General features: G+C 42.1%; 1 protein-coding gene across 11 annotated transcripts in view; it reads left to right on the plus strand.

The window, feature by feature from the left end:
* The window catches only part of RARB (retinoic acid receptor beta), a 324,329-nt gene that overhangs the window by 263,781 nt on the left and 33,563 nt on the right, over positions 1 to 26,985 (plus strand). For all 11 annotated transcript variants that reach the window (XM_040676713.2, XM_040676707.2, XM_040676732.2 and 8 more), the window contains one exon: positions 15,299 to 15,440. In XM_040676713.2, coding sequence (XP_040532647.1) covers positions 15,299 to 15,440 — 142 coding nt within the window. The remainder of the gene's footprint in view (positions 1 to 15,298; positions 15,441 to 26,985) is intronic.

A 26,985-nucleotide genomic window follows, 5' to 3' on the forward strand; every position in this document is an offset into this window, starting at 1 on the left:
TGCTACCATGTATTTTAAAATCCCTTTCTGGTTTGTGTGTATGACGTAAAAGGAAGGAAAAAAAACCTAATTGCCAACCATGACAGATGAGAAAAATAAAAACAGAGTTGAGTATTTGAATGTCATATTTGATTTCCAGTGCTTTGGGCTCAGGTCATGGATTATCCCTCTGCCGCTCTGCTGCACTGTGTACCAGCTATCCTCAGTCACAGACCAGGGGTTCATGTTAAGCTGTGAGAATATAGTTGTTTTTACTAATTATTTTAATTTGTTTCTGGCAGTGATGCTGATGCTATAAAAGTGCAGAGATTATCCCAAATTAGTTTATAACTGTGTTAACCATGCTGTTCCAGTTATTTGCAAGCATGAGGGCTAATGTCCTGTGGAAACAGGAATTGGAAGCTACTCTCTTATTTTGCATGAGCTGTCACACAGTGACACACAATCATTTGGACTACATCTTGCACTCTCTTTCCATGCAAAATTCCTGTCCTGGTTGATGAAGTCAATAAAAGGAGAACAGCATCTGACTCCTCGAACTGTGGTAAATTAAATGGCTCCAGACAGAGTCTGGGGCATTGCTTTGCAATTCTGCATACCCCAAAGGACTTGGACTATGCCAACCAGCACTCCTGCTGGTTACAACTTGGCAAGCCACCCTGTGCCCACCTCCAGTAGCAGGTCTGGATAGTTGTAGAAGCCAAAATGGCTAGCTGATGTGGGTGAGGACTGTTCTATCATACATCTATGGCTGTCCCCGGGAGTATTCCTTAATAGAGATGTAGCCTTAATGCCTGCTGACCTTGGCACATCTTTTCATAGGGTCTTTGTCCAGGCTAGAACAGCTACAAATTGTTGCTGTTATTAAACCCAAGCTGTCAAGTCTTACTCTTCTATCAGTGTCTGCTCCTTTCTATACCCAAGAATCCATACCATAAAAAGAAGAGATTTCAAATTTGCATGCATACAAGCCTTTCATTGTGATTGACTCATAGCTTCCTCTTGCACTGAGGTAGGTACTGAAACCCCTGCGTGTGTTTGTCACGTTTCTGGCCATCTTTCACTGCCAGTGGCTCTTTGGCTTACTAAGGATATGGCTGAGAGCTGAGGCTCACACCAGACTCATAGCCTACACATGGCTTCCAACAACCACAACAGAATTAAGTAAATTAGATGTAGGTGTAAAAGCACTGTCTGTGCAAATCACATCACGACATATTGACAGGAGGTGTCAGCAGTAGGTGGGCTGTGCTTTGATCTGGTATGACTTCTTTCTGAGAAGTCCAGCAGTTTTTATGCAACCAGTCCAGAGTGTGTTTTTCTGTAAGTAGAATCTAATGGATTTTACTTTTGCATTTTTCCTTACTAGAGAGGGGGAAAAAATGTGTTTGTTCTCACCATCTTAATCTGTTTCATAACTCTCCTTTAGTTTAAGAACAACATGTGGCCTTTAATTATAGATGTGGAGTACAGGCTGTCCTGTGCACACCCAGAAATTTGTTACAGCGTGGAAAAAAAATCAGTTTTTCACCATATGTAATACAAGGTTTTATACTGCTCTCTTTAAAAGTATTATTTGCAGAGGTAATGCAGCTGATCAGGGAATACGTGTATCTGAGCAAGCATCCCAAAAATGAAATACTTGGAGATTTTCTATTAACAGTAACAGCCTTTTGGTTTTTACAGTATGCCACATTATTTATTTATGCTTACTGAGCAGCAGGCACAGACTTGTAAAATTACAGTGAACTAGATTTCACTTTTTAATTTGGAACGTTCAAAAATGAAACTGCATAATGAGACATTGATAGAAAGGATATACAAGCAATCAATCTGTTGAATTCAGTTTTGGTAGCTTGCTGGATCCCACAGTAAAGTGCACTGCTTCCCAGTGTTTTCTCTGGAATAAGTGGGGAGATTAGAATAGTTTGCTGAGTTTGGCTCTGGCTGAGCGTTGACTTCAGCACTGGTGAGGTGGTTGGGGTCACTGTTCTGCTTGCTTTAAGCAACTTTTTAAACTGCTGTTTACATTTTCCTTACCAAGTATACTTAAAGATTTTCTGATTGGCGTGTCTTAGAAAGAGAATTAAATCCAAAATGAATGGGTTTCGTAAGTGTACCGAATGGGATTATTTGTTATCTAATTCTGTTTACTTACGTGTTAAATATACATCCAGATGCTCTTAGTTTGCTCCTTACTGGGTTTATTTTGAAAGATATGCCTATCTGTATTTTCTGGTTATTGTAAACCGTCGCCCTGTCCATAAGCAGTCAGGTTCCCAATTTGCAGCAGTGCTCTGACTGGCCTCAGAAAGTGAACTTCCACTGCTCTCTGCTCTTACTGACTGACCCGCTAATGGAAACAGAGGGTCTTTCTAATCCCGAATGAAGTGTTTCTTTGAGGAAATTTCCTAAAGGGGTATTTTCTTTAGCTTCTACTGGGAATGGAGTGCAGTTGAATTTTCAGCATGGATCCCAGAGCTGCTCAGCTCTGCAGGGCTTTGTGAAATTGCAGTCTTGTTCTATCCCAGGAAAGCCAACAGGATGTGGTTTCCCAAGATTTGGTGTTTACAGTAAAGGAAGCTTTATGAGTCCTTTAAGTTGTCTGTCGCATACATTCTACTCTTTCACCCCCCCCAGAAAAGCCAAACGAATCCATTACTGAAAAAACTGTTCACATTTTTCAATTATCAGAAGCTGCTGAAGTTTAAGATTGCACCCATGCGGCTTTCCTTCCTTCTCTGGATCTGCATTTTGCTACAGTCTTTAAGTATGGATGCTTTGTTTCTTGAGTTCAGTGTAGGCTACATACACAGACATTATGTCCTTCACATATTATGTTATTCTGGTCATTTCACATGGACTTTCCATACACAGGGCTCACCTGTCAATGTGACATCTGAGATGCAGCTCAGTACACCATGGAAAAAAACTTGTAGTGTTAAAGAAGTCACACATCCAATTCTGTAACCGGGTATATTGATATAGTAAATGTTTAATTCGTATATTACTGCAGCTGCCCTGCCAAATATTCATGATCCCTACTCATAAACCCTTCTTTCCTTCAATAATGCATAGCAGTTGCAGTTTTGACAGTTCAGTAGACAGCTGAGAAGTAGGAACAGGTTTTTGCCTATAAAGTCCCTTATGATTTCACATGACCATGCTTAAAATTTCTCATTTAATATATTTTAGTGGGAAAAGTTACGATGCAATAAAAACTGTATCATAATACCTATGTTTAAAGGAGAAAAGGTATATTGTCTCTGGATCCCATGTCTAGAATAACGGATACATAAATTGCTAGGTGAGATGGCAGGCTAGAATAGTGCCAAAAGCCACAGGTTTGAGGGGCTGTAACTACAGCCAACCCTTGGGACTGCTGCTCCCTTCCAGCCCCAGGGACAGGTTGGGCCCAGCAGGCTGCCTGCCATGGGCTGCAGCCGGGCTGATGGAGTGCTTATGGAGGAAGTTTGCTCCTGCTTCAGATTCCGTTTAAAAGTGATGATTGGATGGGACCCATTCGTGTCAGCTGTGACCAGTTCCTTGTCCCTCAATCCAGGCGCTTGCCAGGTAAAGTGGAGATTTGTGACTCTGGTATAACACCGTGCTGTTCGCTGCGACTGCCCTGGCTGATCGCTCTTGGGATGAGTCTTCCCAGTAAAGCAGAGGGTTCTCCCCTCTCCGGGGTACTTGGCTTTATGTGGAGCTCTGTGCATGTATGATAAATGTGTGCAAATGGTGAGGATCTCTCTTCAGAGTGTCCTGTGACCCTCGTGTGCATTCTGCTGGTGCAAAAGTGTGGCCATGTTCCACATTTAGGAACTTTGAAGCAGAAGATTTCAGGGTGTACTCTGCAGCCCAGCACTTACGGTCTTACAATTTGTCCTTGGTGATGCACAGCAACTGTGACATGTACTTTCAGGAAAAAAAAAAAAAGAAGAAGAAGAAGAAAGAAAACTATTATTTTCATGGCAAGGGAGAGAGCATTAGGGAGCATGAGGTGAGTGGGAGAGATGCAAGCGCGGCACCCAGGAGCCACATGGATGAGCTAACTAAAAAGACTTTTTATCTTGCTCGATTCCATGTGATTTTTGTAAATTGGAAGAATGATCGTCTTGTGATTATAGAAGCCCTCTGTTTGAGTCTGGCAGGGGAGGGAGAAAACAGGAAAAGATCTTGCTAAGATTTTCCTGTGTTAGATTAATCAGCCGCAGTCCATTCGCTTGCCTCCAGAAGGTCGTGTTTTCCCGTTGTCAGAGCACTCCGAGCTGCCCTGTTCCAGCCAGGGCTCGCTCTCACTTCCCCGTGTCCCTGAACAAACAGCGGTGCCCAATTTGGGCATAATGGAGGCGTTTGGACCCTTCTTTGCCAGCATCTCAGCATCATCTCTGCCGTTTTTTGTACAACATGACAGCTGTCTGTGGTTAGCGTGTGAATCCCCATCCCCACAGCACGGATGAGATAGCCAGTTGTTTCCCCTGCCCTGCACTTGCACAGAGTGGAGTTCATCCGCCTTTCTCAGCGTCTGTTTTCATTTTGTCAACACCAGCTTGTATGCTGCCATCCAGCACCCGCAGTGCAGGTTCTGCTCCCAGTGACCGCCTGACTCCATTTTCTGCTCAGTGTAATGAAGAAATAGGTGGCAGCCTCACTGTGGAGTGTGCTCATACTCGGAGCACATCAGGAGCAGCAGAGGCATACACCCCCCGTGTTGCCCTTAGACCTGGTGGCTTTGCCAGGCTGTTCCAGCTCCAACTCATCTCTCTGCTGTCACCTTCAGTAATGAGTTTCAGCTGTTGTGTGGAAAGGTAATTTTCCTTCACTACAGCCAGTACTGGAGAGCCAGACTTAAATATTTCTGGGTGTTTACTTGAACTGTACTTTCTAGTCTCCAGGCAGCTGAGTTTTGCTAAACTCTGCATTTTACAAAGTTTTAGAGGGTCATTCTGCATTAGCAGAGTTTGTTGCCAAATGTGGGTGAAGCAGCAAGTACAGGATACTGCCTGCCAGGTTTCAGGGGATATCATGCAGTGTATTTGTTTAGAGATCAGATGTCAAAAAGGGAGATAATGACCGTGTGCTGATGAGCCATTCAGATGGATGCGTGGAAAACTTACCAAGAAGCATAATGTTGAAGACATCTGCTTTATTTTGGCATATTTACATCTGTGTCATTTCTTCTGGATGTTTTTTGGTTTGCTTTCCTATGTCACTCCATCCTTCCTTGGAATCTCATTACAACTCCTCTCAGGAGAAAGCTGCTGTGTATGAAGGACAGGGGCAAGCTGCATGGCACATCCAGCTCCTCACCAGTGGGCAGCCTGCAGCAGGTGCACCCAGGGAGGTACAGCTGGCTCAGGGGCCAAGTTCAGACTGGAGCACTGCATTCAGCTTCAGCTGGGTTATCGTGCTTGCATCCTGGAAGGCCAACAGTATCCTGGGCTGCATCAAAAGAGGGGTGGGCGGCAGGGAGAGGGAGGTGGCTGTCCCTCTCTGCTATGCCCTTTTAAGTCCCCATCTGGAGTACTGCATTCAGGTCTGGGGCCCCCTGCACAAGAATGATGAGGAGCTGTTGGAGCGGGTCCAGGGAAGGGCCATGAAGTTGATCACAGGGCTGGTGCACCTCTCTTAACGAAGAAAGGGTGAGGAACATGATCTTGTTCAGTCTGGAAAAGAGAAGACATCAAGGAGAGTCTTTGCAATACTCAAAGAAAAGTTAGAAACAGTAGGGAAAGTGACTTTTTACATGGTCTGGTAGTGATAGAACAAGGGGGAATGGTTTCAAACTAAAAGATTTAGGTTAGATGTTAGGGGAACTTTTTTTACTCAGAAGGTGGTGAGGCACTGGAACAGATTGCCCAGAGAGCCTGTGGATGCCCCATCCCTGGAGGTGTTCAAGGCCAGACTGGACGTAGCTCTGGGCAGTCTGAGCTGGTGGATGACAGCCCTGCACATGGCAGGGGAGGGTGAAACTGGATGATCATTAGGTCCCTTCCGACCCAAGCCACTTTATGGTTCTATGGTGATTCTATGATGTCAGGTGGTATAGAAGGGCAGAGATTATTTCTTTTCTTTCTGACTGGCGATTAGTGAAAGTCCCCATGCCTATAAATAACTGCAGTGCCAAGTACGGGTGGGAATGCTGCGAGCTTTCTTGGTTGAGTGTGGAAGGGGAGGAGGAGGCAGGAGCCCACCCATGCGGGGAATTTCATTGGAACATGCACATACCTCTTTTCTCCCATGTAGGATTTTGTCTGAGCTTGCCCTTTCTTCTTCACATATTTCCATCTCTGCCAGCAGGTAAATAGAGTGCTTGATTTGAGAAACACTTAGAAGTAACTGCGGCACAGTAATTGCACAGCTGACATGAGCCTTGTCCTCGTCCTGTGTACTGCAGGACTCTGCGTGTCACTGCATGAGTAGAGCTTGGTGGGGATTTTTTTGTTGTTTGATTTTACTAAGCAGTCTGCTATTTTCTTAGACTGGCTGCAGCTTAGTTTCTTCCCTTTGAATTCTGTTCAAAAAATCCCTTGTATGTCTAGGAAAAACGTGACCTTGTTCTTGAAAGGTGGTTTCTCCCGCTCCCACTACCCCCAAACCATACACAGATAAAACAGAGACCTGAATTAAGAGAATAAACCAAAATCTGTCATAAGTTTGTGGGATAACTGCTTGGACAGTCTTTCCCGATACTGTGCTTCCATGCAAGGGAGCTACAAGGGTTTGGAAAAGTGTCATTCTTTACCAAGAAATACTGCGCTTAATTAATTCTTGTTCCTAGGAGGTCAACCTAGGGCACTCATTATTGTCTTAATTGGTGGTATAAATCCTGAGGCACTGGAGGGGAAGAGGGGGAAAAAAAAAAGATGAGCACTTAACAACATATATATCCGTTTGGATAAGTGCTGGCCAGTTGTACGACCATCCGAGTGATATTTTATGGTTCTGTTGGGTTAGGGGTCTGGTCCTCCACAAATTAGGTTAAGGGAAATTGATTTGCATAAACAAAAATATAAGAAAGTAGCAAAGTGCTATAATTAATTCCCGAGTTCTGCACTGAACCGTGTGAAGTAACTCAGTGCTCTGCCACTCAGAGAAACGTTTCTTTGATCTCCTCTTACTCATATCAAATTATATTCATTACACTTCCCATCTGGAGTTTCCTAGCAGGCCAAAAATCATCCCACAGACATTACTGAAAGGAAGTTAACTGTAACTTTTTAATTGTATACATTTCATCTCCCTTTTCTTTCTTCCTTTTTTTTCTTTTCTTTTTTTAACATTTGAAGAAAGCAGATGGAAGTGCATACCAGCTCTTTCCTCTCTTTCACTTGCTGAAGTGGAGAAGCAGAAAACCTAAGCGGTTCTTTCCCCTTACTTATTGTTTCAAGGTGATGACTGTTCTGTCTGGAGACTCTGACATGTTTGCTAAAAAGGTCAGGAGTTCAGTGAAAATCGAAGTTGTGGAGAAATCCGTGGGTAGGCTTATGGATACCGTTGTACCTTTGCTGGCTGCAGCTTGCAGCCGAATGAATGAACCGCGCACGCTTCACGGCAGATCGTTCTCCTTTACACTTCCTTCCCCGCGTTGGAGGTCACGCTGTCAGGAGCTGCTTTCTGCTAGTGGAAGTGTTTTGGACTCACTGAACAAAGCGGACATTTCGACTGTCAGGAGCATGTTTTCCATGCGGGGCCAAGCTTTGTGGAATCAGAAATGTCTTACATGCTGGCATGTAAGACATGAAGAATGGGTTTCATTTCTAGCCTTACCAGGTTAAAGGCTAATGGGCATTAATAGCCTCTTGAATAGCTTCCTTCAAACTTTGTTGTTGTTGCCTACAAGACTTTTTTCTCTCCTTAATAGCTATGAGTTTCTATCAAGTGTGGCCTGGCCCTGTCCTTTCTGGAGCATTCTCACTTGGGTTACACATCTCTCATCTGCCTGTCCCTGTCCATGAGGGCTTTTTCTCTTTCTAAGAAATGAGGGAACCCTAAAACCTTATAGACTTTTCAATTTGTATAGACGTAATGAAGAAGATAACAACCATTTTTTCCCCTTTGGTATTTGCTCATAGGCCCATAAGTCTGTATTCCTGTACAGTAGTACCTCACGTTCTGTCAGTTAAAAAAAAGCCCTACTTTAAGGAGCAAATTTTGCTTTTTCCTTTGGCTGCAGAAGGTTACGGCTGCTCCTCATCTGCAGAATAAGTGGCTAGATGAGGTGATACATGAATTCCTGCTCAAAAAACAACAACCATGAGCAGAAAACACAGCGCACTCCCACTGCGGGCTGGCATGGAGACCTGTGTCCAGCCCCTTTTCTGCCAGGCAGCTACGTTTACTAGGTGTTCCCTACAAGCTATGGACATGGAACAGTGTTTATTCATGTTTTCACGGAGATCTGGCAGTCCTGCCCTGACATACATACATAATCAGCACCATTTCTGGGCTTCCTGGCAGCGAGCCTTCCTCTACTTATTGTTGTAGCTGCTTCCATTTTGTGCAGGCGCTGGTTTCCAGCCACGATATCAGACAATTAATTTGTTTATTCTAAAAGCTGTGACTTCCAAAGCATGATAGACAGTGCAGACATCCCGGAAAAGTGCTGTGCAGCTAAGAATTTGCTCATTTTAGCTTCCTTTTAGATAGCTGCTTTTGCAGCCTTCATTATTTGTGGGGTCTCGTGTTCTGGTTGCAGCCATTTTACAGCCTTTTATGCTGTACAGAATCACTTAACAGCATATGCTATGTTTTTTAGGTCTTTTATAAGCCTTCCTATGCAGCTCTAGTAATGGGACTGCATGTTATCAAGGCCTTTCAGAGCAATTACTGCTGATTAGCAACTAAAAAATCGTGTTTTCTCTGCCCTAACCTGCCCACTGATCCTACAAGGAAGGTGGGTTTTGTTCCTTGGCTGCTGCCTCTTGTAATAAAGATACTGCAAATCATGTTCAGTTCCTGAATATACCTGTGCAATTCCCTGTACACAGAGCAAAGTGCTTTTGTGCAGATCTCATCACTGGGAGCTTAAATGTCTTTGCTGATGCTTCAGAGGCAGTGGAAACTTTGTCCTTCTTACCTATTTTTCACTCACCCACTTTTTACTCACCCATTGGTTACCTGTTTTACAGGGCTGGCAAGGATAGAGGGTTACTTGAATGACTAGAATAAATAGATTGAAAAGAAGCTGTGTATCACAAACAAGTTTGCTCTGTGAAAAGGTACATATTTACATGTCCCCTGTGTCACAGTTAAGCTGATAGCAGAAGTTTCGGGTATGTCCTGAGTTGGGTTTTCTTTTCAGTCGTTTCTGTTTCGTATTTTTCCCCTCAAAGCTCAGGCAGTCTGAGTTTATGACTGACTGATGCCACAGAAGAGCCTTTCCTATTCCTTTGTTTCTTGTGCGGTGAAGTAGCAGTACGCTTCATTCAGAAGCTTATTTTGCAAATTTACCGAAGAATAGCCTCTAAATCTGCAGGAGTCATAGCAGGCTGGCTGTATTTGGGGGTAATCAAAGATGAACCAGATGAACTGAGCAGGCTGTTTAAACAGATTGAGCTAGCAATAGCCCTCCTCTGCTGATTACCCTATCACTTGCTTGCAGTGCAGTTTTTCAACTTGTAAGCTTGCTGCATCTGTGAATAAGAGTTGGCATGCTCTCTGCTGCCAAAATATTTTTAAGAAGCTGCTGAGACCAAATGATCCATTCACGTGATATGCTTAAATTCAGCTTTCAGTCACATGACTTGCTGAAATCAACCAGACAGTGAAGGACAGAGGTTGGTATAGATTCCCTATCAGATAGGTAAGGGTAGCAGTTTGTGCTAACAGTTCTGTAAGACTTTATCTGTTTGAATATTTAACATCATTGTGAGGGATTATCCCTAAGCCCTCCTTTGTATTCAGATAACCAGTGGCCCGATGGCATTCCAGACAGCATCAGAATAGTTAATGTTCTCTGCAGGCAGCGCTGCTCTGTATGGAGCTCTTTAATTTTTGACACGCCGACAGATAACTACAAAAATATGTGGCGAAGTGGCTAGAGTGGATTTTTTGGCATTGTTTTGAGTTTGCATTGACTAAATCTGTTATCTAGTTTTAAGCAATAGACCTAGTAAACCGGGTTTATTTGCTGCTCGGTACATACGGTTTCACATATCCCTCTCTGCTTTCAGTGCAGCAGATAAGATATCAACACAATTAAAAGTGAAAAATAATCTGTCTGCTCTGCCAGTGGTGAACGCTCAGAGAACACACGCTGATACAATAGATTTGTGAATAATTTATACTCAGCATTTTTTCCTTGCGCTGGGTAAATGAGGACGCCTAATGTGGCATGGTCAGAGTGATACTCTATCTGTCATCCATTAAGATAACAAGATTGGTGGGCCTGGGAGGAGCACGGCATGGTGTGCAAAAAAGATGAGATTAAAAATGGAAATGTCTGTCCAAAATGCTTTGTGTAAGGGCTGCCAGTAACTGCAGCTCAGAGGAACAGAATTAATTCAAAAGTGTGATTTCTCTGAAGCTTTGTTTGTCTTCGTGAAAATAAAAACACGAGTTCTATGCGCCTTGCAAAAGTTGCAGATAAAAGGCATATTAGAGCAAATCACTGTTCCTGATAGGTCTTGGTAGGTTCCTATACTTGAAATTCAAGCACTTTGTAGGTGCTGTCAAAACCAATTATGTATCACAGTAACGTTTTATGTCTCACAGAAGCCTTTTGTCTTTATATTCGTAACACATTTTAAATTACAAAGAGTCATCTGTGCTTGTTTTTGGCACAGGAGTGTCTCATCTCCCATCACAGAGTGTTAATTTGGAAGAGATGCTCAAATATTTGCCTAAAAAATTGTTCACGTAAATATTGAGCAGAACAGATTCCTTTTGAGGTGAGTGTATTTGTTTTCCAAAAACCCAGAGGCACTTGAAGGCCATTAATATACAAATAGTGATTGTACGGTTTGCTGTCTCCTAAATTTCTGACACCTTAAGGTTAGGTTGCATTCAGACTTTCTTTTGTGTTTTTTTTAAAGGAACTGCTGCAGGTGTGAGCTCAGATTAAAGTCACTCGACAAAAAGTAGACTCGTTTCTAACTCTGCTGTTTTAGGGTGGTGAGGCGCTGGCACAGGCAGCTGAGAGAAGCTGTGGGTGCCCCATCTCTGGAGACATTCAAGGCCAGGCTGGAAGGGGCCCTGGGCAGCATGATCCAGTGGATGGCAGCCCTGCCCACAGTGGGTGGTTGGAACTAGCTGATCTTTAAGGTCCCTTCCAACCCAAACCATTCTGTGGTTCTACAGTTCTTAGTGAACGTAGAGCGAGCAGACTGGATATAAGCAGTACTGGGTGGTGTCAGCCTCCCACCTCAATCTCATAGGGAGGCAGAAGAACTGTGCACACGGGATGCAGGTCCCCGCTATTTGGAAGGCAGCCATGGCGTGGTTTACTTGGGCTTCTCTGCGCTGCAGGGCAGCAGGTTCCCAGCCAGCCCATTACTGTGTCCCACAGTGCGGTCCCTGGCTGCAAAGGTGCCGGTAACCAAAGCAGGTGATGTGCAGGGACAAAGGCAGACTCCTGTCCTGTCTCATTCCCGCTCTTGCTGCAGTCTGTGAAACGGGATCAGCAGGAAGCCACACCGCCACGGGCAGTTTGTCACATCCTCAGTGGGGCAATGAGTCAAATACTTTGGGGATGAGGAGGAGCCACAGTCAAGTGCAAGCCTGTCACATACCTGCCGGGGGATATGCTCAGCAATGCTTGTACTTAGGTTCTGTTGTAGCGCAGTGTGAGCAAGCACAGAAACAAAGTGGTGCAGGCTGCCGGCCCTTCAGTTTTGGAGGTGAGCAGCCATTTTTCACAGTTGCTGGCAGACTGCCTTCCTGTTGTGTCCGGGCCCTGTGTGCAAATCACCGTCTTCTGTGCTCATCCCAGAAGCCTTAGGCTGGCCCCATGTGTGACATGGCACTGTGCCAGGCATGTGCACGATCTTGGGTGCCTGGAGTGTGTCTGCTAGTGTTTATGGCCCACACTATAAACCCGACACTTGAGGTGAGACAAACTGGAGGGAGAAAAAAAGTCCCCGAAGTTCTGAACAAGTTTTTGGCACGGTGGTTTTCCTTGTGAGCAAGTACTTTTGTCAGCCTACCCTCAGATCTGGGAAAGCATCTGGGCATGACCCTGCTGGGTGTGCCACCCCACACTTGTGCCCTCACAGTGCAAGGGAGGCAGCTCTCAAAACCAAGCTGCAGAGCTGCATAAAAGCTGCTTGCCATTTTGTACTTGAAGAATGGCCTGTTGCTCTCTGTTTGATGGTTTTGTTTTGGCTCTCGTATGCAAAGATATTAAATAGTATTTATAATCTGTGCATTTTCCTTAGTGCTGTCCAGAGGCAGGTGAGATCTGTTTAGTGACAGATTACTGAGGTTTTAAGGTAAGCTTTCCACAAATAGAAGTAGAGATAGTATTCCACTGTTGTCTTGCAGAAAAGTACTTACGGGTTGTGTCCCTGAGAAATGGGTCCTTAGTTTGGAGCAGAACCACATTACAGCTTTTTTAAAATTAAAGCTTTTACGTTATCAAATTCACTTTTCTTTCTGTTTTGTGAGTAAGCCCAGGAAGAACATCAAATGCAGGTGAACGAGTTTGTAAAACAACAGCCTAAGCTTCCACAGTACTCTCTTCTATATATTTCATTCTATGTAGGATATTTCCTGGAGAGCTTAGGCTGTTGAAGAAACTCTTAATTTCAACCTGGATATCTGCTTGTTCTGTGTTTGTTCTCTTAAGCCTTTTATATTAGTAATGAGTTCATGAATGCTTTATGCTTGTCATCTGCAGAAGTCAGATGGCCTTTTTCTGTTTAGCTTTGTGGTCAACTTTGTGTGCTAAGGACTGAAGTAGCCTTCTCTACTTTCCTTCGTGATGGGTTGTAATTAGACCCTAGGTTAAAAGAGCCTGTGTCTAAATATGAGAACAAATGATCACTCAGTGGATCACACTGACCTCTGACTATATTGGGTGAGGTACAGGTATATTTGGGGGAACTTGTTCACCCTTTTCTCTGTATTGGGTGACACTTCTGACTTTTGAATTTTGAGTAGTTCCTCCTTCAGTAAACCCGAAGTTGCTTGAGCGTGGATGACTGACAGCTGATGCCCAAAGGAACACGCAGGCAACAGGGAGGTTCTGGGAGCTGCTTATATTAAATTACTCCAGTTGTTCAGTGTGGTGAGACAGTTGTTGCACGACTGTTGTATTTGTTTTTTCAGGCCATTCTGCCTCTTGCCATGCCAGGCTGATGTTAGGAGTTTTATTCCATCAGTGGCATTTAGGATTGGATTAAACCAGGATGACTTCAGGGCAAGCTACCAGTCTTGGTTTACCCTGCGTCCTGCCACCTAAGATACAGTGACCAAGTAAGCCTTATGGAGACCCTTGAACCAGAATAGTTCACAGCTTCTCTCTGTTGAACTTAACAATAGCAGACATCAGGGACTTCTCACAGTTTTAGTTAGCATCATCAATTACTAGAGAGTCAGGTATTGCAATTAGGGGAATATCAAAGCAAGAAACTAGTATGTAGATATTAGCATAAATTTTCTTCTCTGCAATAAACAAATGTGCACTCTTTCATATTTTCCCTTGCAAACATTAAAGCAGTGTTAATGAGCAAAGCAGGGAATACAAGGTAGCAGTATTATTGATAACTTTTAAAGTTTTATTTATCTAAACAAATAGCTTTAAAAACTTCTGCTGTATTCTGTAGCTTAAGACATAAGTGTTTTTCGTTAGTTCTTTGATGATTCTATGAACTATCTTCTAAATCAGAGAAGTTAACTTCAGGATGAGGCTTGCCTGTGCAAGAACAGCAGAAAACTCTTGCCAGAGGTTGCGTGATTAAGGAGGCATTTTTCAGTTCTGAGTGAATTTGAGGTATTTTCATAACATTAGCATCTATAGCATGTTGGGTGTGCAAGGAATTTATGACCATCCCTTACTGACCGTGCCTGCCCCACCACTCCCTGACTGTATGGCCAGAAACACTCTCAGTTAACTCTGAATGATAGGGTTTGGGGCTTCTGAACTACTTAAATATCTTTGTGATTCCCTTTAGAAGAGCCAATTTTATAGCTTACCATGATTATATCTTCAGACATACGCATTGTGGGAACAGAGCTATCATCTGCGGCGTCGCATTTACCACTTCCCTGTGGGGTATAAACATGTGACTGGCTGAAGAGTCTTAACCTCTCAAGCCCTCCAACAAATATTAAATTGCTAACTATCCTTCCATAATGCTATGATGTTGACTGAAATTTGACCCTGGCACTTGATGAAATGATTTTCAGAATCTGAGTGAGAAGGTTAAATGGTACTGTCAACTGTCCAGATGTCTGTTACAGAAATACTTTCACTGAATATATGGGGATAGATCTCTAAAATGCTTAAAGTAGTCCTCTTTTTTCTTCATCATTATTATACGATATTATCTACAGCTTGTGTTTTAGTTCAGATAAAGAAATTAAAACAGTTTTGCCTTTTTTTCTGTGCCAGCTAACCTTGCCATTTATGACTGTTTTTTACTTGCCAAAGGAGGAATCCAGGCAATTGTTGTTCCCCGAGTATAAACCAGACCTCTAGTTCTTCCTAATTCCCGTTCAAGATCATTATAATTACATGATTATTTTCACAGCTGTATCTAAATAAGAAAACTGCTGTAATTGGTGACTTTTACAAGTTCACAACTCACTAACCTGATGCTGGAACTCTTCCACCTGCAGAAGCCTAATTAATTTCAGTAGGAGTTCAGACAGCTAAAAGACCTGGGTCTCAAAGTATTTCACTTCTTAATGTGCAGCATTCAAAGTACAGAACATCTGTGGAAATTAAAAAAAAATAACAGATGGACTCTTGAGGCTGAGAGAGACTCTTGGTTGTTGGACGAGTATTTGACTTCCAAGTGGATCAATTAAGAATGCATTGTTTACTGAGCTCAGTTTTTATTTGAACCTTCCTATAAAAATCTAGGGCTCTATTTCCTGAGTGGTGTTACTACTTTTAGTTTCATTTATTTTGGCTTTCGGTTGCATTATTTAATTAGTTTTTACTTAAGAGATGTGCCTTTATGCTGCAAAAAACAGTATTTAAATATAGTAAGAGAGAGTCTTCAAAGGTGCCGTACTCCAATTAATAACTTTGAATTTATTTTGTTATTTTAAAGCAACGTTAGTGCCTGACTCCAAGAGTTATGGAAAGCTCAAAAGTTTATTTGATTTCTTTTTTTCTTGATTTCAGGGCTTTTTCCGCAGGAGTATCCAGAAGAACATGGTTTACACATGTCATAGAGATAAGAACTGTGTTATCAATAAAGTTACCAGAAATCGCTGCCAGTACTGCAGACTACAGAAGTGCTTTGAAGTGGGAATGTCCAAAGAATGTAAGTTGTCTTCAGAAACAATATATTGTTTGTCATCCCCTAAGTGTATATGACAGTCCCAAGGGAAGAAAAATTCTATGCAATTACACAATTGAAGCCAATGTCTGCATTCACATGCACAGAAAGGAGTTTGAACTTTGCACACAACGTACTTTACTAACTTCTGAGCCCTCAGCTTTGCAGTCACTTAAGAACTAATAGCGCAACATGCTGCTTGTGCAATGTGGCCAAACTGTGTGGATGTGAGAACTTTCTAAGTGGGTCATTTTGCTTAGTAAAGCAAAGAAAAACACAGATGCTTGCTTTAACTTCGGATTATCTCCCCTGTATTCTAGAAATCGCTCCCTGGATCAAGGAGCATAAGGGAAATAGTGCTGGCTTCTTAAGCTCTGTTTCATACTTCCCCCAGCCATAGTTACCAGCTTATGGCTTTGTTGCCTGGCAAGTCTGGGGGTTAGCTCAGGGTATCTTTACACAAGGACCTCCCGATGGCCTATGTGCAGCACATAACAGCTGTCTTTAGCCTTACACCTTCTCCCCACTGTAGATGCTTCTGCAAAGAGACTCTTCTTCTGGTGTTAACACCAGTTTATGCTGGTGGTACAGTGGCCTTGAGTCTTCTGTTCTTACTTGTTGGAGTCCTTTTGAAAGGTGAAACAAGCTGATTAATCCTCTTCTAAACCCACAAAGCCAGTAAACTTGACTACAAACAAGTACTGTCAAGTATGTACCACAAAAAATGACTTTTCTATGCCTTCTTTTCTAGAAATCTCAGTTATGCTCTTTAAATTAGCATTTTAAAATATACAGATAGAAGTTTGTGATTTTTCCCTTTTTCCATGTTATTGATATCCCTGTCAATCCAGAAAATCTAGCTAAAAAAAGCTAATCTCAAATTTCTGAGGGATAATGCTTAGAAGATTCTCATTTTTGAGACAACAGTGAGAAATGTTGTGATGGCAGTGAGAAAAAAATCTTTGGCATAGAGACATTCTTGAATATTGAGGGTTTTTACCTCTGTCAGAGATGTTCCTGATTTCAGTAGGTTAGTTGCAATAATAAACACTACAGGAATGTGGAGTTTGAGCAAAGAGAAGAAAAGACTTTCCTTCACTCAGTCTCTCCTTAGCGAGACTTCCAAGTTGTACAAAAAAATTAACACTCAGGAGACATTTATGATGGAATTGTGACTTAAATGCATTCTCATCTTCAGCATTTTTCCTTCCTAAATTGCATTACACTTCTCAGTAGTTTAATTCTGCATCTTTGGGTAGGAACAGGAACAGAAACAGGTCCCAGTGCCACACTGATCTGTCCTGGTTTCACTCTTTTTTTTCTCTCCCACTCTTTCCTTCTCCAGAAGGAGCCAGAGAATTGGCCAGATACATCTTCAGGATCACTCAAAATGCTTCCATTTCCTTCCATCAAAATCTGAAAACTGTGGTTGCTGAAAATGTCCCAGCATCAAGTCTGAGGGAACTGAGTAGCAAAGAGGTCTTAGGTTTTCCATGACTTCACTGTCCCTGTTGCTGGGGTTTCTAGTTTTCTTGTGTAGTTGAAGTGCAGCTTCATTGGAGTACATGGAGGTCTAGGTCTAGGAGGAAGAACATAGACCTCTGAGAGTAGTCATGCAGAAGATGTCTTGTGTTCAAAGATTTATGTAACCTGCTATGGGCACCAGTGACCACAGCACTTCCCTGCATGTCAGATACTTTAGGGTGAGAAACAGAATATGACAATATCATAGATTGGCACAAGAGTCATCTTAGTGCTATTATTTACAGTAAATGAAATGTCCAGATAATCCTAGGAGGCAGCCTGTGGTATTAGCAGTAGTCCTGCCCAGAAATCCTTACCTTTTCACAAAAAGAGTTGTTGATGGTAACAAGCATTTATGTATAGGTTTACTGAACGGAGACCACGATGAGAGCAAAGGAGGAGATACACATATATAGGCTAAATACGAAGATGCACAGAGATACACGATGAAATGAGAAGAATTTTATTCTTAGGTATATGACTGCGTATATATCTGTACATATGAAACTTCTTTGTTGATAAAAACAATATGGTATAGTTTGGGGGAGAAGAAAAATTTCCTCACCTCAGGGTTTTCTGGCCTTGGATTGTGAAGGGTTTTATTGCTGACGTGAAATGATAATCTTATTAAATGCTGCAACGTCACATCGGAATAGGCTTTGGAAATACCAGCAATGTTGCTAACATGTTAACTAAAGTTGCTTACGATAACTGTAAAGTGCCTTTTAGATAATAGACGTTTTTCTCTCATGGGATAAGTGAAGTTTTACAAGCAAGAATTAAGGTTTTGGTCTGCCTATTTCCTAGGGTTAACAGAGTGAAATTGCCTTTTGGCAGCTGCCTTTATCTAAACCACTACAGGCTCTGAAAGAGGGGATACCAGACTGGAGGGGGAGCTCAGACAATACTGGGGGGAAGTGAGGGATGTCCTCCAGCTGTGTTTCTGTAGAAAATATATGCAAAGGGGTAGAGAATTACTTTAAATGTCATCAATTTGCAGAGCATCTTGTCTTCTTGGTTTAAAAACTAAGACTGAAGTGATTCTGTGTTATCCCTTCATAAACAGGAGCTTCTCAACTCTTAAGAGATTTGATAAACTATTTTCTTATCTGATCTTCTTTCATACGTGTCTCCAGGTTCCAACTCTTATTTCTTTTATTTCTTTAGAACTTTATGTAAACGAAGGAATAGCTGTCAAAGGGCTTCCCCCCCCCCCCCTTTTTTTTTTGGAGGAGGTAGTTATCTCCCCGAATAACTTACTGGCATTTTGCTATTTTGCTTTTCTTTCTTCTTACAGTTCTTTTACCTTGTAATATGAAAGCTATGAACAAAGGATAGAAGTAAGTTTCAGAGAAGTCTCGTAGGGAAACAAGCCTACAATGTTCAAACCAGTCCCAAATGGGGAAGGTAATCACAGTGGGCAGCTGCAAATAGGAACCACAAGGGTCAGTTCCCAGGAGCTGAGGAGGAGTAAATGCAGAATTTCAATATACAGAGTAATCCATGCTTAAACGCTATGGGCCTGTTCTTATTTGTTCTGCCTTTAAAAGGCATGCTAAAGTACTTGCATATGCAGCACCTTTTGAGTTTAATGAGTGTTGCACGCAAACATCAGAGATCAGAACTTGCTGCCTAGCCAGCCTTGTGAGTAAGATTTTAAGGATGGAGATACGGTGTGTTGGAAGAGAAGAGACACTGAGCTTTTCTTGTATGCTTTTATCTTGTTTTGGAGAATGAAGTGAGACGAAGGAATGCACCAAATTTGCATTTCTTTATAAGTTGTTTTGTTCGGAGAGGGAAAAAAAGCTATCTTCGACCCCATTTTAGTCCCCAGATCTGATCAAGAGAGGTCAATAACAAGCCTGCCTCCAGGGCACCAATGGAGCTATTTGTATTGTGATAATATCTGCAGGACCCAGCTGAAACTGGATCCCACTGGCACAGGGACTGTCTTTCATTGTGTAGTTGCTGTTGCAAAAAGTTTGTGCTCCAAACAGACAAGACAAAGGGTGTGAGGGGAAACGACTCGGTGATGGCAGGCTTATCATCCTACAACCGGGCAAAACAGACTGTGAAACAAAGCCCTGCTGTCTTTCCTCAGATCCCTGGCTTCAGAAACTCCAGAGCTTGTGTTCCTGCAACCTGAGCTCCTCCTCTAGGTAGAACAGCCCAGAGCCAAACCTTCCACTAGCAGTGTGTCACGTTTAGGTCTTGCTGTAAATTCATTTGTGAGTGCTCAGAAGCTCATTCAGAAGTGTGTAGGTGCAGCCGAGGCTCTGAACCCCACTCCAAAACCTCTCTCTCCTTTATATCCTTCCAGCCTGTTAATTCTTTTTTTAATTGACCTGTAGAGACAAATTGTGATCACATAGGATTTTTTTTTTTGCTGTCACCGAAGTGAGAAGGCAGTAAGGCTGACACTAGCTTATTATGTGATGGAGAGCCTTAGGAAACTAACCTTTGCCCTTTGATTACGTGATCTCTAAGCTAATGTTGAAGCACCATCCTTGGCCTGACCCCAGGTGTCAGCAAGAAGCACTCTGTTGTCTGAATGCACGGACCTCGGTCCTTGGGAGTTAACGAGAGGTCACACGAACACTGCTGCCTTGCACAATTAAGGGAGCACGCGGGAAGCTGGGCAAGAGTCTGACATGATAAAATAGACTCCTTCAATCAGGATGCTGGAATGTATAGTTTGTAAGGTGAAACCTACCCTTAAGGAAAACCTAAACTGGATTTCTTCCAGGGTACAGGGGAAGGAAAACAAAGCTTCCTTCTGCTACAACTGCTCAGCTTAGCCTAGCAACTCTTCCACTTCCATCCTTCCTCTTTTACAAAATGTAGCCTGCAAGCATTTTCACTGTGCCTGGTGAACCGTTGGGTCCATCTCAGACACACATCCAGCCCATGTACTGTGGTGTAGTGCAGAAAAGCCCTCTGTGCTGGCATCAGCTTCATCTGCAGTGAGCTCTAATAGGGCAAAATTATGTTTATAAAGGCACAGAGTTATTGTTCCAGATTGCTTCAATGCACTGAAGCAATGTTCAGATTAGTAAATCTGCTTACAATTAACCTCCCTTGAGGGAGAGAAAGGAGGAAGGCAGGGAATGCTGGGGAATTACCACGAAGTGGAAAGAATCCAGGTTTTGTGTTCTTTATTTGTTGGTTTTTTTTAACCTTGCTCAGAAATGTGTGTTGCTTTTTGTCACAGACTTCAAAGTCTTATAATATTTAAATGTCCATGCTTCTCAGAACATATGATTACGCTCTGCTACTGAACAATAGATTGAATTGATTTGCTTACTTTAATTCTGGTTTAAATCAGCAACCAGGAAACATCAACTTGAAGAACTGTCATGTTTATATTTTCTACTTTATATTCCTATTTCATTTTCTTCCAGACTCCTTACTGAAGTGCAGTTCCATCTCCAATGAGTCGCTGAGTAGAGAGCTAGTCTGTGTAGCTGCATTTCAGAAGCTCATGCTGATGATCTAATGTAATTTTAACATGCATTAATTAGAGCGCATGGAATCTTCGTTTAAATGCTTTAATTCAGAACTGAAGTGGGTTTTTTTTTTTTTTTTTGATTATTTTTTTTTCCCCAGCAGTAAGTACTAGATGTAAAAATTGCTTTGCTGTGGGCTAGATTTTTAACTAGATGCCTAAATACCATACAGTGGCTGGAGGCTTTTTCAAACATTCCAGGGTAGTTACCTCGCCTACTGACTCGCATTGGTTCCTCAAGAGGCACAGCTGAAAGATCAGAGTAGAAATCAGAAAAACCCGAATTCTGTTCTGGGACTTCTCTCCAAATGTTACAAGCTCATTAGTCTCATTTTTTCTATCGTGATAGAAGAAAACGACGACTCTTTTTACTGACCTTGTATTATAAGGTGAAAGGTATGAACTGTGAAAGTACCAAAACATTTTTAAGAATTTGAGAATGCAGATATTGGAGAAACAGTAATCAGGTTATACAGATCCCTGCTTTTTCATTCTGTTCACTAAGGTTGCGTGTTTCTTTTTCAGTTTCAGATCAGATAAGAATATTTATATTTATTCTTTCAGTCCAAGGAAATGGAGCCTTTTAAAAGTTACCCACAAATGCTCAGTATCACTGATGGGGATAACTGTAAAATCAGAGCAAAAGTAGCATAAAGTGTCTTCTTGCTACAAAATACACCGTTTTCTTGTGTCGTTCTGTCCTCTGTTAGAGATAACGCACACTTTGCTGTGCTTGATAGCTGAAAATGTTTTATATACAATTAATATTCTGTCATAAAGAACTGATTTCTACTTTCTTGCATGCTGTTTCCCATCATTAAAGGAACATCTTTTGCTCTTTACATCGATTTCATGTCTTAAAAGAAGCATATATGCTTTTCCTTTTTTCTCTTCAGAATGGTCTCTCTTCTGTGCTTTAGCCTTTCCTCCCGATTTTGCATGGCTTTCACTTGCCAGCTTTAATGTTGGAAGGAGCAACTTAGGTTGAATGTTATTATTCATAATTTACTCTATGTTCTGTGAAGATGGTTATGTAATAGCAGTAATTGCATCAACTCACCTAATGAGCTTTCCCTCCAGTGCCATGTACAGCAGATTAATAGCCCATGAATTCATTTGCAGCTCGTTGTGTTTCAGAAAAGTATTTCAGGCAGCAATTAATAAACTGCTAAAGAAAATAACGTAAAAAATGATTTTTTTTATTATGTTAACTCTCCAGCTGAACAATTTATTGGCACCTTTCATGATGCGGCTAAGTAAATTCTCTCCTAATTTCTCAAGCAGAGCATGATTAGTGAACCCTGCTCAAGTCAAGACTGTTTGGTAATTAGTCTGATCTTTATATCCTAAAATGTTAAGAAGTACAAATAGAGTCCTGAAGTTCTCTTTTCTCTTCTGCTCGTTGCCTTTCAGGCATTGCTCAAATAGCTGCAACTTTAAATCGTAGCATGCTAGAGCTGCAACATTCATTTTTTTTCTTCCTCACATAGAAAATTGCGTAAGCTAAGAATTGAAGACCCCAGCCAGTAAACAACCCCTGGCACTGTTTTGTTTCTTTTTGGCAGCTCCAAGCCTCCCAAGTGTTGGAACTGAGCCCGGAGGCAGGAGCAGGGACCTGGAGAGGGGCAGGGGGGCTGCTGTCCCCAGGGAAATTACCCAGGGGTTGAGACACCACTGGGGAGGGACGTGTCCGGGGAAGGGCATGGAGAGAGGAAGGAGAAAGGGAACCTCCTGCGTTTCATAGTGTCAGAGGGAGTGAGGCAGTCAGAGCAGGCTGGGAGAAGGGCAGCAGTGAGATGCTGGGCCCTGGGGCCACCTCTCCACCTCTGTGGGGGATTCTCTGGGGAGAGGGAAGACAGCATCGCACATGGCCAGCCTGGCTGCCCTAGAATTACTCTTTCTGTACTTTTTTTATCATTAAATTAACTGTCTTTGTCCAGTTTTTGATGCTTTGCATAATTTCTTGTTCAAAGGAAACAGTTATCTTTTCTTCTTTCTCCTCCCTTTAATCCAAAGGAAGCTCTGAGCCTTGCCTTGTCTTTAAAAGCAATAAAATATATATATCTTAAAACCTTTTCCCTCATTTTGGGCTCTTGAGGACTGAGTAAGCATAAAGGGAATCCCTTCAATAAGCTCACACAGAGATTGATTGCATGTCCTCAGCTGGAAGTTGCATTAAGACTCACTCACTGAGGTATGGCTGCCTCGGTGAACTTGCTGCTGCTCCCGGCGGTCTCTATGACAACATGGACCCTCGCAGAAGTTACCAGATGCTCTCCGCAGCCTTTGTCTGCGCCCGTAAATTCTAATCCTGTGGGACTGTGAGCATGCACCCTTCTTACCTTCTGCTTAACAAGGTGTGTTATTAAAGTTGTGGCACTTCTGGAGGTACTGTGCTAACTGCTTTCACTGCGGGACCCAGGAATGCTCTGAAACAGATGCCCCTTAAGAACAGAGAAGGTGTCAGTTAGATGTCAGGAACTTCTGGACTTTATGAATGCCTCTTGATCTTCTCCTATGGAGGAAGTTCGACTAAATGACATGGAGACCTTGTATGCATAACTTGTCTGTCAGTATAGGTGAAACTCGGAAATAATTACAGCCAGAGAAAAGCATAAAGCACATACAGTCTAATTTCTTCAAAGCAGCCAGGGCCTACATCTGCTGCGCACTCAAGTGAAGTACGTGTTACTATTCAGCAGCTTTATTAAAGCCCTCTGACCTGATTGAACCCTTTCTTACTTTAAAGAGAGCACATCTGATCCAAGCTCATGGACCGGTCATGTCTCTGCTGATACTCAGTTTCTGTGGCAGCCCCATGGCAGCTCCTCCAGAGGTCTTTCTCTGTTGTGGGAACGGTTAGCGGCGCTGAAACTAGAGAGTTTTCATTTCGCACCTTTGTGTATTTTCACTTCACATGAGTCTGATTATTTCTGTGGTCTTTTTCTGTTATTTCTTGTCCCTCACTTTGGTTTTGGCATGTGTGTGTGGGGGGGGAGGGTTATTGTAGTGTGCTGACTCTAGGCATTCACTGTAGATAGCCTTTACCACCGCTTGAGTTTAGTATCCAAACCACTGTCATGCAGAAAAAAAAAACTGTGTTATCCTCTCTGTCTTGTGCCAGGCAGTGTTGCTATAAGAGCAGATGGGAAATCTGGAGGTAGTCTGTCCCTGCCTGGCTCATGTGCTCGAAAATGCAGGGCTGAGGCTACGCTTGCTTGGTCATGCAGACATAACGGCTGAGACCCCAATCCCATGACCTCAAAAGCTTTGTTTCAGAGCTTCCATTCTTTCTTTATGCACTCAGTTCACTGCTTCCTATTCCTCATTCAGATCATTTTCTTGTTTGGGGGCATGGGGCATCTTTGATGCATCTCTTTCTCCTAATTGCCGTTGTGCCATGTGATTGTGCTTTCTACTGGCACCTTGTGGTTTCTCTGCTGACTGTAGCTGTGCATTTTTTTTTTCTCCCTTTGAATGCTTTTCTTATTTTTGGATGTTGAATCTGACCGATGGAGAAATGTTGATGAGATAAATATCAGTATGGGAACGAGCAAATTGCCAGTCTCCTGGACCTTGAAGCTAAACATGGCTTATTTGGTTGTCAGGCCAACCTGAAAATGTTATCGGCAATAGTCAAGGTTCATGAGAAGTGCCATAAATTGTTCCCAAGAGTTCTGGGAAGACTGAACTGCAGCAACCTAAAAGTGCCTGGAGGACTCAGTATCAGAGGAGACACGTGTTTGGTCCTTTCATGTATGAGAAAATATGAGAATGCACACATCCTCCTGATGATTTGTATCTGCAAACTTACTCCTCCATTTTCCTGGTGATGCTTTCTCTGGAGATGATTTTATTGTAGGATGGGTTTTTCTGCAGAATGCAAAGAAGAAAAGACTGTGCTGTCCTCCCAGTGGCAGTGACTCCTGTACTGATAGTGTGGAAGATAAAAAGAAGCCACTCGGAAACGAGTAGGCTCTCAAAGACTCGTTAAGAAGATCCCTACATAAGTAGATGAGGCCATGGATTTCCCTCTGCTGCTGTCAGACTCTTATGGCTTGCTTTCATCCACTGTGTGAATTGTTATAGCAGAGGGAGTTTTCCATTGCCATGCCTATGATAAGCCAGCTGACACATTGCAACTCCTGCTACGGGGATGCTAGCCCTAGGACTGTGCTCTAAAAATAGCCCTGATTTGTTTTCAGTTTGACTTGGTATCACATGCTCAATTTAAAATACATTGGAACAGTTAATCTCCTGTTCTTTAGTGCTCACATGGAAAGTGTACAGGATTTTTTAGTTAGATGGCATACACACTGGAGAAATAACACCCTCTTTATCCTAACTAAAATATCATTCTGCTGTTAGCACTAGCAAAAGAAAGACCATAAGGCATTGGGATTTTCAGTTTTCTTTGGGCCAGCAGAATTTAACAGGAACAGTTTTGCCCCATCCCACCTTATTCTGGTAGTTGTTCGCATGTCGGCACATTTACGAAAACTCTAAATGTTTAAGTCTTAAAAATTTAAGTCTTAAGTCAGATGCATGTCAATCACACAGAAGCAGTTCTGAAACTGACTGACTTTAAAAAAAATGGTAGCATATAGCCCTGCAGGCAGTGCCTAAGGCTAATGAGCATTTAGTCATCTGTGGGATCGTTCTCATTGTCATTAATCCATAACCAGTTGCTCATCGTCGATACAAATTGATTTGGTAGGTAAATGTGAGGAAATTATCTGACTTCTTGAGACGTTTATCCAAATTTCAGAGTTAGAGCTGAGTGGAATTCTTCCTTTCCCCTGGCAAAAAGTGCAACAAAAAGCAAACATGCTTTTAGTTGGATTACAGGCTTGGTTAGTCATCTGACAGACAGTTTTAATGGAGTCAAAAATACATGCTGGGGAAACATGCTGACCTACTTTTCTTTCTTGCTTTCTTTTTTAAAACTTTTAAGCAAGTGAAATGTTAATTTAAAAACTTCTCATAAAATTGAATTTTGCTGACAGAGCTCACTTGGTAATTAATTTATTTACGCTTCTGCTTCGGGTACGATACGTGCTTTTAGTAACCGGGTTTCATCAGGTTGTTTTTGTTTCTGTTAGGGAATTGGGTTACGTTAGAGAAATCCATGTTCTTCTCCCTTTCCAGGACAAAGCCATCAGACTCAAGTTAATGAATGATTTAAGTCAAATCCTCTGAGGGAGGACTTTACGAGCCATTTAAAATGACAGACTAACAAAGCGTGGTACATTTGTATCGTTTTCAGTGCATTATATTTTTAAACATTTTTAGTCTTCAAAGTTGTGGGAAGAAGAATCGCTGGCGTTGTGTTGTGCATTTTGCATTTGGGAGTGTTTTTTTACCACATTAAGTAGGCTGATAGCTCTACCTTCAGTGTTTTCTTGGAGTCAGAACTCAATGAATTTAAACCGTAGAAATTCTTCCCATAAGACATGGAAGTCGGAAAAGAAAGCATTAAATCAAATGGGAATATTTAGTAGTGAGGACAATTTATAACGCTGCAGATAGAAATTCAGTGATATTGGAAGATGAGCTTTTTAAGAATGCTGCAAGCGTGACCACATCTCTTCTTTAGAAATGAGCACACCAATTCATCAAACGATGTGGGGTGCCATGTTACAGTGTCTATGGCAAAGAGATGTGCTTCATTCACTTGGCAACAGTGGATGGTTTTAATGAAGAGATCACAGTGCAGCTGAAAGAGTGAGAGAGAACATAATGCCTTGGTTTTCTGGTCAATCTGGAGATGCTGTTCTCACTTGTTACCTCTCCATCTGTTTTAGTCATTAGCAGCTTTACCAGTATTGGTCAACCCTGGTACAGGGAGCGTTGCTGGAAGTCTTCTCCTGCTTCAATGGAAGAGATGTGAAAAAATGGAAATTGACAAGAATTGTATGGGTTTATGGTAGTACCATTACGTTTCATAAGAATCCATGAATTACATATTTTCTGATAGAGCACAGTACTTTTAGTCATTTTCATATGTTGTATATGTTTAGAGTCCCAGTGGCACGGTAAGTATAGAAAATTATTTTTCAGAGTTTCAAATAAAATATGTTTATTTATATGAAAGTTTTCTCTACATACCAAGAAGACTAAAGCTGGTATTGCATAGTTTTAGCCATTTTGTGGCACAGATGCATCAATAGATGAGGCCTCAGAAGATGAATCAGTGAGCATCCTTCATGGTGTTGCACTTTACGTGGGCAGCATCCCTCACTGCGTGAGCTGTTCTTTCCATACAAGGATTACCTTACCACTGTTTTGCTTGCCATAACACCGCACAGGGTGATCAGTGAGATGGTTTATTTTAGTGGAGAGACAATGGGGAAGAGCTACTCAAAAAAGTATGACTTCTGAAATTTCATTAAAGAGAAGCTTGTTCTGATACAGAATAATTGTTGATACTGGAAGATGGAATATTAAGAGTTTAGTGAATTTTGGATCATTCTCTGATGATGCCAATCTACTTTCACTGTG

Source organism: Gallus gallus, chromosome 2 (assembly GCF_016699485.2).
Source record: "Gallus gallus isolate bGalGal1 chromosome 2, bGalGal1.mat.broiler.GRCg7b, whole genome shotgun sequence".
Classification (NCBI taxonomy): Eukaryota; Metazoa; Chordata; class Aves; order Galliformes; family Phasianidae; genus Gallus; species Gallus gallus.